Source organism: Plectropomus leopardus, chromosome 3 (genome assembly GCF_008729295.1).
Source record: "Plectropomus leopardus isolate mb chromosome 3, YSFRI_Pleo_2.0, whole genome shotgun sequence".
In the NCBI taxonomy this organism is placed as follows: Eukaryota; Metazoa; Chordata; class Actinopteri; order Perciformes; family Serranidae; genus Plectropomus; species Plectropomus leopardus.
In genome coordinates, this window is record NC_056465.1 from 14,903,760 (window position 1) to 14,919,764 (window position 16,005).

At 38.8% G+C, this 16,005-nt stretch overlaps 1 protein-coding gene across 3 annotated transcripts; it reads right to left on the reverse strand.

Annotated features, from left to right (window-relative positions):
* Window positions 1-885: 885 nt before the first annotated feature.
* Window positions 886-12,264, reverse strand: lhx9 (LIM homeobox 9). 3 transcript variants are annotated; one of them, XM_042484226.1, is made up of 5 exons: window positions 11,590-12,264; window positions 10,447-10,649; window positions 9,005-9,363; window positions 5,022-5,224; window positions 886-1,779 (listed from the first exon to the last, which is right to left on the reverse strand). In XM_042484226.1, the coding sequence occupies exons 1-5, from the start codon at window positions 11,767-11,769 to the stop codon at window positions 1,723-1,725; spliced, it is 1,002 nt and encodes a 333-aa protein (XP_042340160.1). In that variant the 5' UTR covers window positions 11,770-12,264; the 3' UTR covers window positions 886-1,722. The 3 variants fall into 3 exon arrangements, with proteins under 3 accessions (XP_042340160.1, XP_042340159.1, XP_042340158.1); XM_042484225.1 differs by lacking the exon at window positions 886-1,779 and adding an exon at window positions 2,280-4,383 and having other exon boundaries at window positions 9,005-9,360; XM_042484224.1 differs by lacking the exon at window positions 886-1,779 and adding an exon at window positions 2,280-4,383.
* Between the last annotated feature and the right edge of the window lie 3,741 nt (window positions 12,265-16,005).

A 16,005-nucleotide genomic window follows, 5' to 3' on the forward strand; every position in this document is an offset into this window, starting at 1 on the left:
AATAACATACCTGGAATATGTTGAAGCGGTCCTATTGGCAAGATAGTGGCTGATTAGGCATTGCTTACACACACGCACGTACACACACACACACACACACACACACACACACACACATACACACAAATGTTTCCGATAAGATGCATTCCAGTCACCGCCAGCCCAGCAGCAAACCCCTGAAATTCTTGTCAACACAGGGCAATGACGCTGTCCAGAATTTTCATCTCGCAGCTCCAAAAACTGTGCGGGGCTGGCTGTGTTTGTTTGTGTTTTCTGCTCCAGCCCCTGCTTCCTGTAGCTCTGTGGTGTCAACCCGCCCACCGTCCTCCCATCAGACCCAGGGAACACAGCCCTGCTGCCACAGCGCACAGGCACCCCAGCGACTGAGGTTTCCTCTTGGACTGACTGAAGTGTTTGCTGTTTCCCACATTGTTGGAATTCAACACCAGCCTGTTTACTGGTCCCCATGTGGCTTCAGTCTCTCTCTCACTCTCTCTCGCTCTCTCTTTCTCTTTTTTCTCTTTCCACAACACACCTTCTTTACATTACATACCCAGCATTCATACTAAGTAATGAGACTAACAACTAACTGAAGCAATTATGTTTTTACCTGTGTTACAGTTTAAATTTATTGTCCACCTTTTTTGTTAACCTACAAAAACATGTATGTGCATGTGCACGTGTGACTATACTTTTAAATCACTTTTTAGTTTGAGTGAAATAGAACTAAAAAGAATTGATTTATACCATAAATATTAAAAAAAAAAAATGGCAGCTGTAATATAATTTATAGAAATGTTTTTCCACTGTGAGGTACTATATGGGCATCAGGGACATCATTTTCATATGCTTTATTTTGCAGCTGACAATGGATCATACAATGAATCAAAGGAAATAATATACATCTCAAGGAAAAATGTTAACAAGATGATGAGGCGCATGCAAAATGAGAATCTCTTCTTTATCTGCTTTGTTTTTTTCACTTCCTTCCCTCGGTACAGCCAGATGGCAAAGCTCCAGCTCTGCAGTCCTCTTCATACACTCATCATATTTGATGGGCATCCTGCTGCCGAGTTTCAAGGAGGCCATGTGTTTACGAAATGACACTTGTGACAAAAGAAAACTTCTATTTAGCAAGCTGATTCTTGGGTGGGGTGCATGGGGGCAGCAGCATGTGTGCATTCGTGTATGTGTGTGTAACAGTGCATGTGTGTTTGTGTGTGTTGGAGAACAAAGATTGTGGGAATGTGTATATTGTGCTTAGATAGGAGCAAGGCAGTGGGAGAAAGGTTATGTGTCGTGTGTGCGTGTGTGTTTTTGTACCAGTAGCATCCATACCGTCTCTGTTTCACACTGTTGTCATGTTGGATGCCTGCTGTCTTCTAATCACATCCTGTACCTTTCTGTGAGGTTTTTTTTTTACTATGTTACAATACATTTTATCATCAGTTTTGTGCATTTAACCATTCCAACACAGAAAGTTGTTTTTTTTTTCACATTGATATCATAAATATCATACATTGTGAGGTCTCCTCCGCTGATGGATTCGAACATTCAGGACAAACTTTTGTTTTAAAAAATCATCTGATGTACATTTGCAACTAAAACAGGTTTTATGTTGGTCTTTTATTTGTTCTCAATATGCTATCATCTTATCCTAATATTGTCTTTGTCTTCAATGGTGAGGAATTCCCATCAAAGTTTTCCCCTTCTGTTAATACTTTAGGGAATTTTCAAACGTCGGGATGTATGGCTGTAATGCCCCAAGATTTGTTCTCCCTGAAAGAAATGATAGAGTAAGAATATATTAACTACAGAGCAACCTGGCTTTACGAGGTCTGCATTTACTCTTACTTCATTTTAGGTTTACCAATATGTTATGCATAAATATATACTATATTGATATACCTAGAAAGATGTCAGAGTATGCTTTGCAGCATTCCTTTGATTTAAATTTTAAAGCCATGTTCATGCATTAAAAAGCAATTTCATATTTTTGACTGCAGGGTTTAGATGCAAATCCATGGGGCATTACGTTAAAAACCATAAACATCATAAAATAGGAAATAGAAATTAAAAATGGAAGCAAAATGAGGACGTTTAACTGGTCATTAAGAACTGAATGCTTTCTCGTTTGTTGATGTGATAAACGAAAAATTGTATTCAAGATAGAACACAAAAAATGGCAAGTGTAATGAAAAATAAAACCCATTTAAAGCAAAGTATTTTTTTATTCACACAAATTTAATAAGATATATAACAACCGTTTGGTCCATAAATATTTAAGGGGAAATAGTTTCTATACACCATCTTTATCAAGAAACAGGGAAACATGGACAATCTTGATAGAACACTTACTGTACTCAACTATTAACACGAAGATCAATATATAAGGTTCTTGGATTACCCAACTATATCTGAAAGAGTGCACAAATGCTTTCTATGACATCGCTGCCCCCTTTTTAACAGGATACACCATAAAAAGATCTTCGGAAATAAGATGCAAAACAGTACAAAACTAGTGAGGCGTCAAAAGGATGTGAATCAGTTAACAAAGAACACATATATCCTGAATTTCACAAACTTTCTCCCAAGTTATAGCATAAGGCACATAGTAGAACTGAGTTAGGCATCTACTTCAATAAGTAGATCTAGAGTACCACTTTGTTCTACAATAGAACAAATTGTGACGCTCACAATGAAATGTATCAACTCCATTGAAGATCTTTCTTTTCTCTCTATCTTTCAGCCAGAAGAAACATGTTTTTGGTCTGTTCAGTGGCAAGTGTCATTAAAGAAAGTATAAATATGGCCAAAAAGGAGAACACATGGACAATGATTTCCCACTGGCTGCCTCTTACGACTCCACCTATCTGAGGTCATTTGAATGCTCATGTCAGCTCTACAAATCTAGTCTGCAACGTCGCAATCACTTAATTTCTCACCACCCCGACTCCTTTTCCCTTTTTAAAATCACATTGTTACCCTGAGCAACATGATAAAAACAATAATGCACTTTTCACTGGGCAGTATATTGTCACTGTGCAATTGAGTTTAGCTGTGGGTTTATGAATATGCTTACTAGGATTTATCCATTTGACTACAGTTAATCTATGAGGCCAACAAATCTGAAAAAGTGCTCTGTCAAGAAAACAATCGATTGCAACAGCGTGCATTAACTGTTCTCCAATCCGAATTTCTCCCGCTGACTTCTAATTATCAAACCATTTCTATCAATGGGATAGAAACATTACATGTTGAACAGTTACCACTGTACAGATTGTGGGATTAGCTTCTTTTTCTTTATCACAGCAGATCTGTGACTCAAGACAAAAATGTGTGTGGTTTCAGCATGTACCTGCCGTATAAGCTGCGATGGTTAGGGGCTTATTATGCAATTTAGACATGTAGCTCTGTGGGATATCTCGAAGTCTGATTCCATCCAACTCAGTCTTTAAGACCGAAACATTCGGAAATAATTAAAGCCTGTTTTCTGGAGTTGCCCATATACAGAACATTCTACAAGTTTATTTCCCAAATGATTCCAAAACAGAAAAAGAAATCTTTAAATTGGATAGTGCGAACACAGTGCATACATATACATGTTTCTGAGGGCAAAATATTCATATTATTTTAAAATTTAGCAATTAACCATAAATTAGGAAGGGATCATTTTATCATAATTCAATACAAATGTACAAATAAGGTCAAATCAAGTAAAAATCTAGCTTTCCAGACAAGATTCAAGTTTAGTTTTTTTTTCCGATGAATTGTGGGATCCATGACAATGTTCTAATGCCGTCAGCTTCAAAAATATCCTGTCCAAAATCAGTCTCAGCATACTGTTAGTCAACTACAGACACGGCTGCCATGCGGTTTCAAATGCTACACATTAAAATGATTTCCTTGTGTTTTTAATGTGGTCGCTGCTGTTTCTTGCTCTTGTTGTTCTTGTTTGTGTACACAGTACAGCACTTTCTGTTCCAGGGAGCTGTCTCTGGTAGATTTAAAGGTGTCACTTAAAAAAATAAAATGTAAATTGAGGAAAGAAAAAATAAAATAAAATAAAATAAACAAAAACAAAATAAAATCAGATAAAAAAAAAATCAGTCTGCTAGGGATAGCTTGTTAGAAAAGGTTTGTCAAGGTAGTTTGCGAAGGGCTCCCCGAATCATGGCTGTCCAAACTAGAGGTGACGGAGGTCACTACAGTGATAGAGGGGTTTGTCAGGTCTGTTAGTGTGGCCGCGCTGGAGGGGGGGGTCAGGGCCCCACTGTCAGATGAGGGTGGAGGGAGTGAGGTGCCATCAGCCTTATCAACACCTCCATTCTCCTGTCGCAAAACGTTCCTTCTGAATTTGGCTCTTGCGTTTTGGAACCAAACCTGCAAACCAATCCCAGTGTGGCTTTTACTTTTTGTGTTTAAGATTAATTTTATATATATAAAAAAAAAGAAAGTATCAAATCATTTGTACAGTATTTTACATATCAAGTTATCACAGCTATTACTGTATCAACTTTCCCTTTTCTTGTGTATATAAAACTTTAAATGGCATTTTTCATACATTATTTTGATCTTAAGGGGCAGATAACAATAAACCAGTTAGCAGTTACAGAACTGTGAATTTTAATAGCAAATCAAAACAATAATCCTTTCCTTTTAATTTTTTTTTTTATCTGTGAGAGCTAAATTACACCCTTTTCTATTCCACAGATAAATAGAACATGTGCACTCTCATTATTAATAATACCAGCTACAGTTTTACACTTAAGTTTCTACGCTTCTGAACGACTTTTCTCCTTTCTTTCCCAGAAAAAAATAACATTTAAGAATCTATACGATTTCTGATAAAACCCCTGGATATACATCTAATGACTAAATGGACCAAACAAACAAACAAAATCAAAAGGATGACTTTAATGATAATACTGGTGTGAGATGAGAGGGACGTGGAGGAGGAGTAGGGTGCAGACACAGATATGGGGTGATCAGATCAGTAAGAAGAATGGCTTTCTGCTTACCTGTAAAACTCTCTTAGTGAGGCCTGTTTTCTGGGCCAGCTGCTTTAAGTCCTTGGCATCTGGGTTGTGGTTGATGGCAAAGTAGGATTTCATTGTCCGCAGCTGATGGTGCTTGAAGGAGGTCCGCATGCGTTTGGTCTTCTGTGTTGGAGCGTAGGCCTGCTGGTCCCGGTCCAAGTGATCGGTGTCATTCTCATTACAGCCTGAGAGGGCAGACAGCAGAGCACAGGGGTGGGTCACAGTCCAAATGCAACAACTGCATTTTCTTTTTTTTAAACTAGTGCTTTGCATCTGGATTTATTTTGATATTATGCTAAATGACTGACAAAGAAGTGACAACTAAGTGGTAATAAAGCAAATCACTCCTCTACTATCAAGATGATGTTATTCAAATCATAAAACTGCTTAAATCTGACGACTTGCAATGGTCACTGACTGAATATTACATCGTCTGAAGGCTCAATATTTAATTGAATATCTTGTTACAAACTCCAGTTTTGCAGGGAAAGAAAAGACACAATTAGATTAAGCCTATGACGTGAATTTGATTGTTCCTGTATTTCCATTGACTTGCTATCCTAACAGATCTATAATACGCCATCATGAGAAATATTTAAAGTTTGTTATATTTATCACAATAAATTGGAATATATGGACAAATGGCAGTCAAGAATCTCACTGAACTGACTAAACTGAAATAACTATAATACACTGGAAATTGTGATTATTGTAGCTTTTCTAAAAAATGCAAGTACATTTCTTTCTTTAAATGAAAAATGATGTATTATAACCGTATACCGGGATCAGGCTAAAAACTATTTGCTTGTGTTTGCAAAGACTAATAGTCCTAATGGGCCTCATTTGTCAGTTGCTTAGTCCTGTATGAATATTAAAACGGCAAAATGCAAAAAACGTATCCACTAAATTAAATTAATGTATTTCTTAACAGTGCTTCTGAAACATTTGCAGGTGCATTTAAGAAAAATATAATCTTAGCACTTTATTTCACTATGGTGTTGTTTTAGAAATAAAATGCTTACATAACTCTTTACTGTGGGAACAGATAAAATTCCAATGCCAAATAAATACTTGCAAATTAAATTAGCATGTGACTATAGAACATTTACATGACTGCAACCAAAATATACAACAAAATACAATCAGTGACAATCCATTGTTATTTGTTTAGATTTTTCTATAGAATCTAGCATTTACTAAAATCTCATCTCTTACTTTAGTGCAGAAGGAGTGGAAATCTGAGCACCAAAGAAAGAGCATAGGATTTCTAAATTATATAGTAGGTTGTATTGATTTTCTTGTCTCCTTGTAACCAAAATGCTGACCCGTTGTTTTGCTCAGTGGATGATAAAATATCAAATAACTTACACCAAGATTTCATCATAAGGATACAGTGCAAACACTTTCTTAAAAATGAATTATTGAATTCAATTACAAATCCATGTGAATAAGGCAGAAACTGATTCATCAAACTGTGGGATTTTTAATGTTTGGCGCTGTCTTATAATATGCCGTGAATTCTGATTTTATTTTCATGTGAGAATTTTTCTTGTGACACCTATTTGAACCTTTAATATGACAATTATTGACACCTATGTTCTTGTGTTCTAGCCCTCACTGGATTGTGTTTCACTTGATATTACCCACTAGGGGTCTCTATATCCAAACAAGACCAAACTTTACAGAGTGGTGTGCAATACTCAGTAGACCCACACCTTTCCCTGGTGAAAACAAACATGAATGTGCTCGCTAAAGCAGAAACAAAACCTCAAACAAAACCTCATTCTATTTGTCATGAATATTGAATCTCCTGATCTGCAGAACGATGCATTAACCTGAACAAAACAGGGAAAAGAGTATGTTGGAAAAAAGAAAATATAAACTATATCTTTTAGTTGTTTGCTAATTCCATTTTTTATACAAATATATTTTCTTTTTTCTTTTCTATGTTCTGATTTTTGTTGTTTTAGTTTAAATCTGTCTGTTATGAGGTAAAAAAAAAAAAAATCATCATACAAGAATTATAATTAACATTTCCAAAATGCACAAAAAAAGGCATTGCACTTAGGCTTAAAGAAGCCAGAAAGCCTCTTTTTAAATTAGGACATTATTCTATTCTACTTCACACTAGTCTATTCTATTTAAACATCCCAAATGAAAAATATAATATTCCCACTGGGACCTTTACTGTGTCTGTGGTGCTTAATAATGAGCTCACGGGGAAATCTTACAGTATTTTATGTCTTTCTCTGTGGGATTTTCTTTTGTGTGATTTTTTTTTACCTTTTGTAGCAGCATAATATTTCTTATTTTATTTCATCTCAAAAGTTTGTTGTAGTACAGATATTCTGATATTTAAAAAAAAAAAAAACACAGTTCTAGAACAGTTATTTTCCTATTAAGGCATCCATGAGAATTTTAGGATTTGCATAATCTCTCGGAATTTTGTTTGCGAATAACAAACCCAAAGCCCCTTGAAGCGGAGCGCGGACTGTACAGTGCTGTGTTTGGAGCCGCTGGCCCCTCTCCCTGCAGCAGGCCCCTCTGCACGGCGCTGCTGTGTCCCTGAGAACTGTGCTGACCGCCGCACGGGAGGCCAGGGATTCCAACGTCACCTCTAATTAACGGAGAACAATTAACGCGCAGATTACCCTTATTCCTCCCTATTCACCGGGAACAGAGGAAACTTGGCGCACAATGACAAACTTTCTCAACCGCACACTAATTCGCAGAAAGCGACAACAAAATGGGGACGCTGCAGGGGGGGTGGGGGGTCGGGTTATAACATTCAGCGATTCAATGCAAGATTTGAGATGAAACCTACATTTAACAGTTTCTCAATGATGAGTGTGATTACAGTTTTTCTGCCATCCAACAAAAGTCAAAGACGTGCAAAACAATGATTTTGGCCACGATTTTTACGCATGAGTTCCAGACTTCATGTACCCCCGTCACATCCATTCTACAAATTTATTTTGACCTAAATTAGCTCATATTAATTATAGACTTCAATATGCACGTTAACGGTGAGGTCAAATTTCGATCACTCTCTGCGCAACACACGCCACAGTTTAATGCACAACAACGGTGCGTCAAAGACGCGTGGACAGAAAGCTGTAGATCAATTAGCACACGGCTGCGGGCGCCGTTACACGCACGCAGTGCTCACCTATATTAGCATAGCCTGCAGGAGACATGCATCCATTTCAGACGGCTGATGGAGATGGGGCGTTGAGAAACCGTTTGGACTAAAAATAGCGAGGGTCTTCTGCGCAATGGAAAAAATCCCGATTTTTTATTTCATTGTTTGTTTGTTTTTTGGGGTTTTTTTTGTTAGATTTTTCATTTTTATTGGAATGCAAGGAATATAAATCACAGAGCAAACAAGCAAAAAAAAAAAATCGTGTTGTCTCCCCTTGCCCTCCTGCCCCTCAAAGGAGATGTTTTTTTTAACTGAATTATTTACTTTATTTATTTTCTATTTATTTGAGGTTGATTTAAAGTAACTTTAATACTTTTGCTGCTATATTTTAAAACAATAAAATAAATCAATACGACGATATTTTGATCAGTAAAGTCCGAGGACCATTTTAGTGAGGAATGCATAAATCACAAAGCAGTGAAATGTTCCCTTGTTATGGTCCAGGGACCATAGGTTTGTTTGTTTATTTTGTTTTGTTTTGTTTTGTTTTGTTTTGTTTTGTTTTGTTTTCTGAGCTATATGAGGAACAGTTTAGTATAGAGTGCAGTCTGGTAAAAAGCTCGGTGTGTTTTGCTGTACGTTTCACTTTCTCTATATATAGGCCTAACCACAGGGCAGACGTCCAGCCTACTTTTGCACCTAAACAAAGTAAGTTACAAAAAAACTCAGACTGGCTATTTACAAATGATTTTCCATTGTGTATGTGTTTGTATGTCATTGATGCGAGGCTCTGCTCTGAGCTCCGAGCAGCATGCTGTCTCACCTGTGTTGTAGCTGGGTATATCTATCCCCATGGCCGGGCTCTTCCTCTTGCGCGGCCTCCCTTTCTGTGCCGTTCCGGTACCGTTGAAGTAGGGTAGGGTGAGGCCGCCCCCCTTGGCTGCCAGCTCGGCGAAGTTGAGCTGCTGATGGTAGTCCGGTCCCTGTACCAGCGTCTCGAAGTGGAGCCGGCAGTACACCAGGCTGTCCTTCATGCCGAAGTGGTCGCCCGTAGTCAGCGTCTTGTTGCAAGTAGTGCACGTGAAGCAGCTCAGGTGGTACACGGAGTCGCGCGCCCGCATCACCATCTCCGAGGCCGATATCCCGAGGTGGCAGCGCGCGCACCTCTGCACTGAGAACCTTCTGGAACAGACAAATCGTCAAGACTCCTCATACATAGAGACCAAATGGGACAAACACAAAGGCAGAGGGCGAAATAAGCTAACACGAGCTGTCAGAGGCTAAAATATGCTAACTATTTTTTCGTGCGTTTCAGTGAGGCGTGTGTAGACCGTCTGACACAGCCTGTAACAGGCTGTATGGCTACATATGGCCTGCAACTGAGTGACGGCTGGTCGATAGGCCACATTTTGTTTGGAGTAAAAATATACTTTCCATGTGCGTCCCTATTAAATAAGCAAAAAGTCAGTACAGTTTCAATGATAAAACCAGCCTATTATTACTAACCTCTTGGCAGTTAAGCTGACATTAAACACAAAAGGCTACAGGTATGGTATTGTAAGAGAGTAACATATTTCGCCAGTAGCATTTTTTTCTTTCATGGGTTGTTTTCTTATGCTTATAAATAACATTATGGCATGGCTGTGTAAAGCCATGCTAAAATATTGTACAACATATCTGACCCATAACAGCATTTTTAATTTATTATTTCCATATTAAGTCATGTTAGGCCACTTTACATGCTGACAAAAGCCACTGTATTTTACTTTTTTTTTAAGAAAAAAAATATATAAATGAAGGATATAACGATGTAGTCCTTTGTTCCTGGGCTGACTCATGCAAGCTAATGTAGTTTATATTACACTCAGAGCTATAGAAACTATTACATCTAAACCACAAACGAATAAAAGTAAAAAGAAAAAAAAATCATATCAGAACTTTTTCTCAGTGAACAGCATGCAGTGGCCCTGGGAGAGTGTTAGGATTCTATTCAGACAAGAATCACGTCTAATTGGACTGAAAGCTTCAAAATTATTCCAGATGAACAACAGGAGCCTGTTGAATCAGGGTTAATAACAGTGGCTGTGCTTCTTATTCTTCTTTTTTCCAAAAATTCATTTAAAAGTTTAAAAGGAATTTTCCTGTAAAGCAGCAGCTTTTGATGATTACACGCGCGTGCGTGTGCGCATGACAGAGAGCCAAATATTTTCCAAAGCTGTCTTGTAAATTTACAAGCTATGAATGTGTAACCTTAATTTTTCTTACCTGTAGTAATCCTCCTTGCAATAGATACTCCCATCCTTGGCAAAACACGTTAACTCCGACTCCAGCGCTAGTTTACATTCACAGCATTTGAGACACCTCAGGTGCCACTGTTTGTCCACGGCCAGGAGGTAGTATCTGTCCGAAATCTTGCCGCCACAGCCGGCACACAGAGCAGGCTTCTCCGGGCTCATTGAAGGCATGGTCTGAGGCACAGAGAGGGGAGAGAGCGCATGGTAACTACCTCCTGACGGGGAAATCTAATGCAAAATATAGTATACTAAAACAGAAACAACAGGCCTTTGGTAAATTTCTGGACATGATTTTAAACTAGTTTTATCTGTCAAGTAGCTAAAGGCCTTTTGAAGAGCAATTTCAACACGCCGTTAAAGAAACGCAGGCTCGGTGTGTTACGGCCCAAATGAAGGAATAAACGACATCTATGAAACTGAAAAAATCTCAATATCGAGGAGAAAGAAATACATTTGTATTGCTAACCTAATATTGTATTAGTTTAATATCCCCTTTATTTGTAGACAAATTCAAAGAAAAGAACAAACTGTTAGTTTGGGTGTGAAAGTTATTAAAATATTAAATACAAGCCTTTTTAAAATATATACATAGTGAATATAGTATTTTTCTGGTTAAAAGAATAAAACACAAATGTGTTATAATAATAATATTTCACCGTGTTTTTTTTGTCAACAGTTATTTATAAATGTGTAATTACCAGATTTAAAATTAATATGTGTCCACATAAATTAAATATTACTGTTTTAATGTACAATGTTTTATTTGCTGCCAAAAGTAAATGTGTGTATTTCGAATATATTTTGAGACAACTGCATGTCAAGTTGCAGGCACGGAGTTTATGTTTTGAGCAGGAAAATTTTGAGCTATTAAAATCATAGGATATTAATTATAGAGGAGAAAATAGATTTTGGATTTAAAATTGAAAGAAAAGATTTTTACCATAATTATATACAAAGAAGTAACTGATAAATCCTTCTTAGTGGTCTCTGACTTACCACAGAACAACTGTACATTTCCTAGCAGGTTAACGGTGCCACGGTCGCCGTTTACGCAGTGACGGAGGTTAAAACGACTTTTAACATGAATTCAAACGCGGGTCAACGGGGCTCTTACCGACTCTCTGCCGTTGAGCTGCATGCCCTTCGCCAGGCGCGACTCCGTTTTCGACCTTCTCTCCATCTCCTCCATGATCCCTTGGATGTGATCCCCGGAGATCCCGTGGAAAAGCATGGCTCCCGGTCCTGGACGCAACGTGCAACTGCCTGCCTCTGTCTTGCAGCCCACAACTTCCATATACTGTACTGCAGCGCTGCGCCCCGCTCTCTCAGCGCATCCAAATGGGCTATGAGGCTCTGAGAGGCAAACAAAACAACAACAACACAGCCCCAGAGATTCAGATCACCTCCTCGCCACAGTGCAAAGGCAACTGGAAGAAAAGAAGCACGAAGAAACTACAACATGGGTGGGACAGGAGGAGTTGGTGGTGGTGGTACACCAGCTTTTTCCTTCTTCCCGTGAATGTCTCTCCTCCAGCAAAAAATATATAGTCCAAATGACGCGACAAACCGGTGTGGAAGTGGTGGTGGGGAGGGAGGAGGGGAGGGGGGCTACAGAGTGAACACTCGCCAAAAATAATGACACAAAGTTTTTTTTGTTGTTGTTTCTTTTTGGTGATTTCTCTCTCCCGATTATCCCAGTCAGGGGTTCCTTGGTGCTTGGAGGTCAGGTTGGGACTGCCTGGATTTGAGAACCGTGTCCTATTTGTGAAGAGAGCAAAGCCTGCCCAGTCTGAATAATTTGGTAGGAGGAGTTCCCCTCTCTCCCTCTCTCTCTCTCTCTCTCACTCTCTCTCCTCTCACTTGGTGTCTCTCCCTCAATCTCTCTTTCTCTCTCTCTCTCTCCATCGCCACTGATTTCTATTCACCAACAAAGAGCTGTCACTCTTCCCTCAAAAACTCCAGATTCTGGCTGCGCGAAGGACCACTACTTTATGGTATTGACATTTTCATTACTTTTATTCCCCCATTTACAGGAGAGGATGCTGGAGTGTAGTCAGAAGTTCCATAAAGCTGAAATTGGCTCAGAGTACTTTGGGTGTAAATATTTTATTCATTAATCTAAACAAATAATATGCATCTCAAGTACAATAAACTCCTTTGGGTTTATTAAAAGGGTCAGAAATATGGATAACTGCAGTTCTCCTACAGAGGTCAGGTAGGAGAGTCATGCTTCTCCTACATGACTGTGGAGACAATTTCATTGATTTAATTTTGAGCTCTTGCAATTTCAAAACCTTACAGTTTTGGAGGTTTGACTCCTGCTTTATGAGGTTCTTGGTTGTCCCAAAATAACATAATAGGCGCGCGCGCGCGCGCGTGTGTGTGTGTTATAAGTGTACTGTTTGGGGCGGGGCAGTGATCAGTGATAGGCTAGAGGGCGGGGACAGATTGTATTAAACAATTTAGGAGACAGCGGTTTTTTTTTTAACACAACTGAATGAGATTTTGTTTAGAAATAAAAGCATCATACGCCGTTATAATTTATTTTCTCGAATAAGGTAATCCCAAACCCCCCCCCCCCCCCTAAATTTTGATGCTCTGTAATTTGACGAGGCCTAAACACACACACACACACACACACACACACACACACACACACGTTGAGACGTACAGTACATATATATATATATATATATATATATACTCAGCCTTTTTTGTGTGCAAGAATTCTCTCTCGATCAAAATTTAAAACAAGTTTAATTCTTTACGGAGCATCTATTAAAGAGCCTCTTGTCTTTTCTCTGTCTCTTTAATTGGGCCAAAAAAATTCGTCTACCTTTAGAAGAGTTGATTCGATCAAAACAGAAACCGGATCGCAGCTATAATAATATTTTTTATTTATCTTACAGTCTGTGTAACAAGCGGCGTGAATGCAGCCGAGCTAAAAAAGTAGGGAAAATCACCGCCAGTTTTTGCATATTTTCTCAAATCCACGCTCCTTATATCTTACTTATGACAATCTAAAGAGGCCACTGTGGCGGTGCAATCACGATCTGTGTCAGTTTTAAAGGGTGAGAAAACTCAGTTACGCAAATAAGACTGAATGGCTTAACTGTCCAGGCCAAATATGGTGACAACAAACCAAAACGAGGCAGCTCAAGGTCTGTATTTGGACAAACACAAGGCGAGTCTTTACAGCTGAAAGCCGGATAACGAGCTCTGGCCTCTGCAAGGTCGATGGCTCAAGATTTTCCGCCATATAGAAACACGGGCTGGATGTGCGGCTCGGCTCTGGTCACATTAATAGATTTACCGAGGCTCAGGGGGGTTTGCAGGTGTGGATGCTTCATCTCAAGACGTGATACATTATCATGTGCAGCCCCCTCCACCCCCCCTCTACATCCTCCCTGCATCCCTGCCTCCCCACACCACCACCATGAAGTTGTGTTGGCTTTAATTGGAGGCCCCTTGATAACAGCGCTATAAGACGAGGCTTGGACCCTCCTGGACGGGCTGGACCTGCAGCTGTCCTGACGTTAATTTGCGATCCGTCAGTGTCTCAGCACCAAGCCAAAGAGCGCTGAAAAGACACTCAAAAGGGACACACGGATTTCATTCCACCTGGACAAAGACACCCCGAGAGGACCGATCAACTCAGCTCTGTGTGATATTTAATCAGTCTGCTGATTTCTCTCTCTCTCTCTTTCTACGGAAAATAACGGCGTCTAATTTTTTTTCAATGGACTTAATGAGACTGTAAAATATAAATACAGTAATCACACTTTCGTTTTTTTTAAAACAAGACATCAATCAAGTCGGTAATGTCGACAAAGAACACTGTTTTGACCCGTTGCCTCCAGCAGTGACATTTCATTTGACTGAAGAGGGTTTAACAATGTGTCAGCGAACACCAAGGGGCTCAGGGAGTAATGTCTTTTGTGTTTTGGCTTTATTTCGTTTCTGTTGATCTAATTGGAATATTAATAGGCCTAAATATACTTTGTTTATTTTTTTTCAGTTCGTAATTGGAGAAAATCTGCAGAGAAGCCAAAACCAATTCACGAAATGATGCTTAAAAAGTGACAATATTTACTCAATTTGTAAATAATATTTCTCCCTCGAAACGTTTTCTTAATATATCATATTAATTAAGTAACCACATTATGTATGTTACCCATCATATTTCATTACTGTCTTCAGATAAATTGAATTAAATGAATCTGGGCGGTTCTGTGTCAGTTTTTCGTTTGCTTACTGAGAATGATTTGCCCTAATTGCCCTTAAGATTTCTGATCCTGTTACACTAAAGTCTTTTAAAACCAAATAATATTGGTTGCTCATTCGTGCTGTTTTGAGCTCCATTTAAACCTTTGACGCGTTTTAAAAGTTAAATAGAAACAGTGTTAACAACCATGTTTAAAATGGCGTGTGAACACACTGCAGGATGCTCAGTGGGTCACAGATTTTTCTCATCTAAATAAAGAAAATAAATTATCACATCTAAGCCAACAATACAAACAAAATTACTTATTTTCGGTATTTATTTTAAAAAGCGTCGTTTTTTATTTCCTCGCCGCTCAGCTTGCAATAGTTTTGATTCCACTCACAAACGCCTATGTTAGGCTATATGTTAACATAATTAAGAATATTATCGGAGAAAAAATATTTGTTTAAACATTTGTAAATAAAAATATAGGTAGAGTGAGTTTAGATTGGTTTACCTACACATCCCGGAGATTATTAGCCATGTCACTGTATTTGTCATGCATCAGAGCAGTCGCGCATTGCTTCACACGCTTTTATTAAAAAGCAAACCTTATATTGTTATTTTCCCAAGCATATATAGAAAAAAATGCTCTTACCTGCGGCTGTGCAGTGTGTGAGATCCCTGTGCAGCGCGCAGGCTGAGCAGCTCCGGACTGTGCGCGCTGTGCAGAGGAGACAGAGGAGACGCTGCTGCCGGTAGATGGGGGCTGTTCCTCGTTTCTGAGCTTACACTTCTAGTTCGAGCGTCAATTAAAACACAAGACATTTAAATATTCCTCTCCCGTATGCAGGCAGCCCTCAGCACAACACACACACACAGTCAACGCACAGAAAATAGGAAGCCAGGAGCCAATGGCCTACTCAGCATGTAGGTTAGAATATGTGATGTATAAATTACAGAATTAACTAATCTGGAGTCGGTGAGCGCAAAATGAACAACTACCTTTACAGACAGCAACATTTAGGGAGTGTTTTAAATCAGATGTTTTTTCCCCCCTTAAACGCCGTATTTTTCCGTCTATAATGAAAGAATTTTTGAGTTTTATTTTATCCCCAAAAGACGATTTAACCGCATTTTGCAAAGTTTGAAGCACATATAGCTCTATATCACTACGAGTTCATGATATTTAAGTGAGATGGGATACGGTTACAGCTCTAATTTCAGTGGTATATGTCAGCAGAGGTTTGTGTTGATAAATAATTAGATCTATAGTCAAACTAGATCAATCAATGTGACAAAGACATGGAGCACGACAAAACAAAG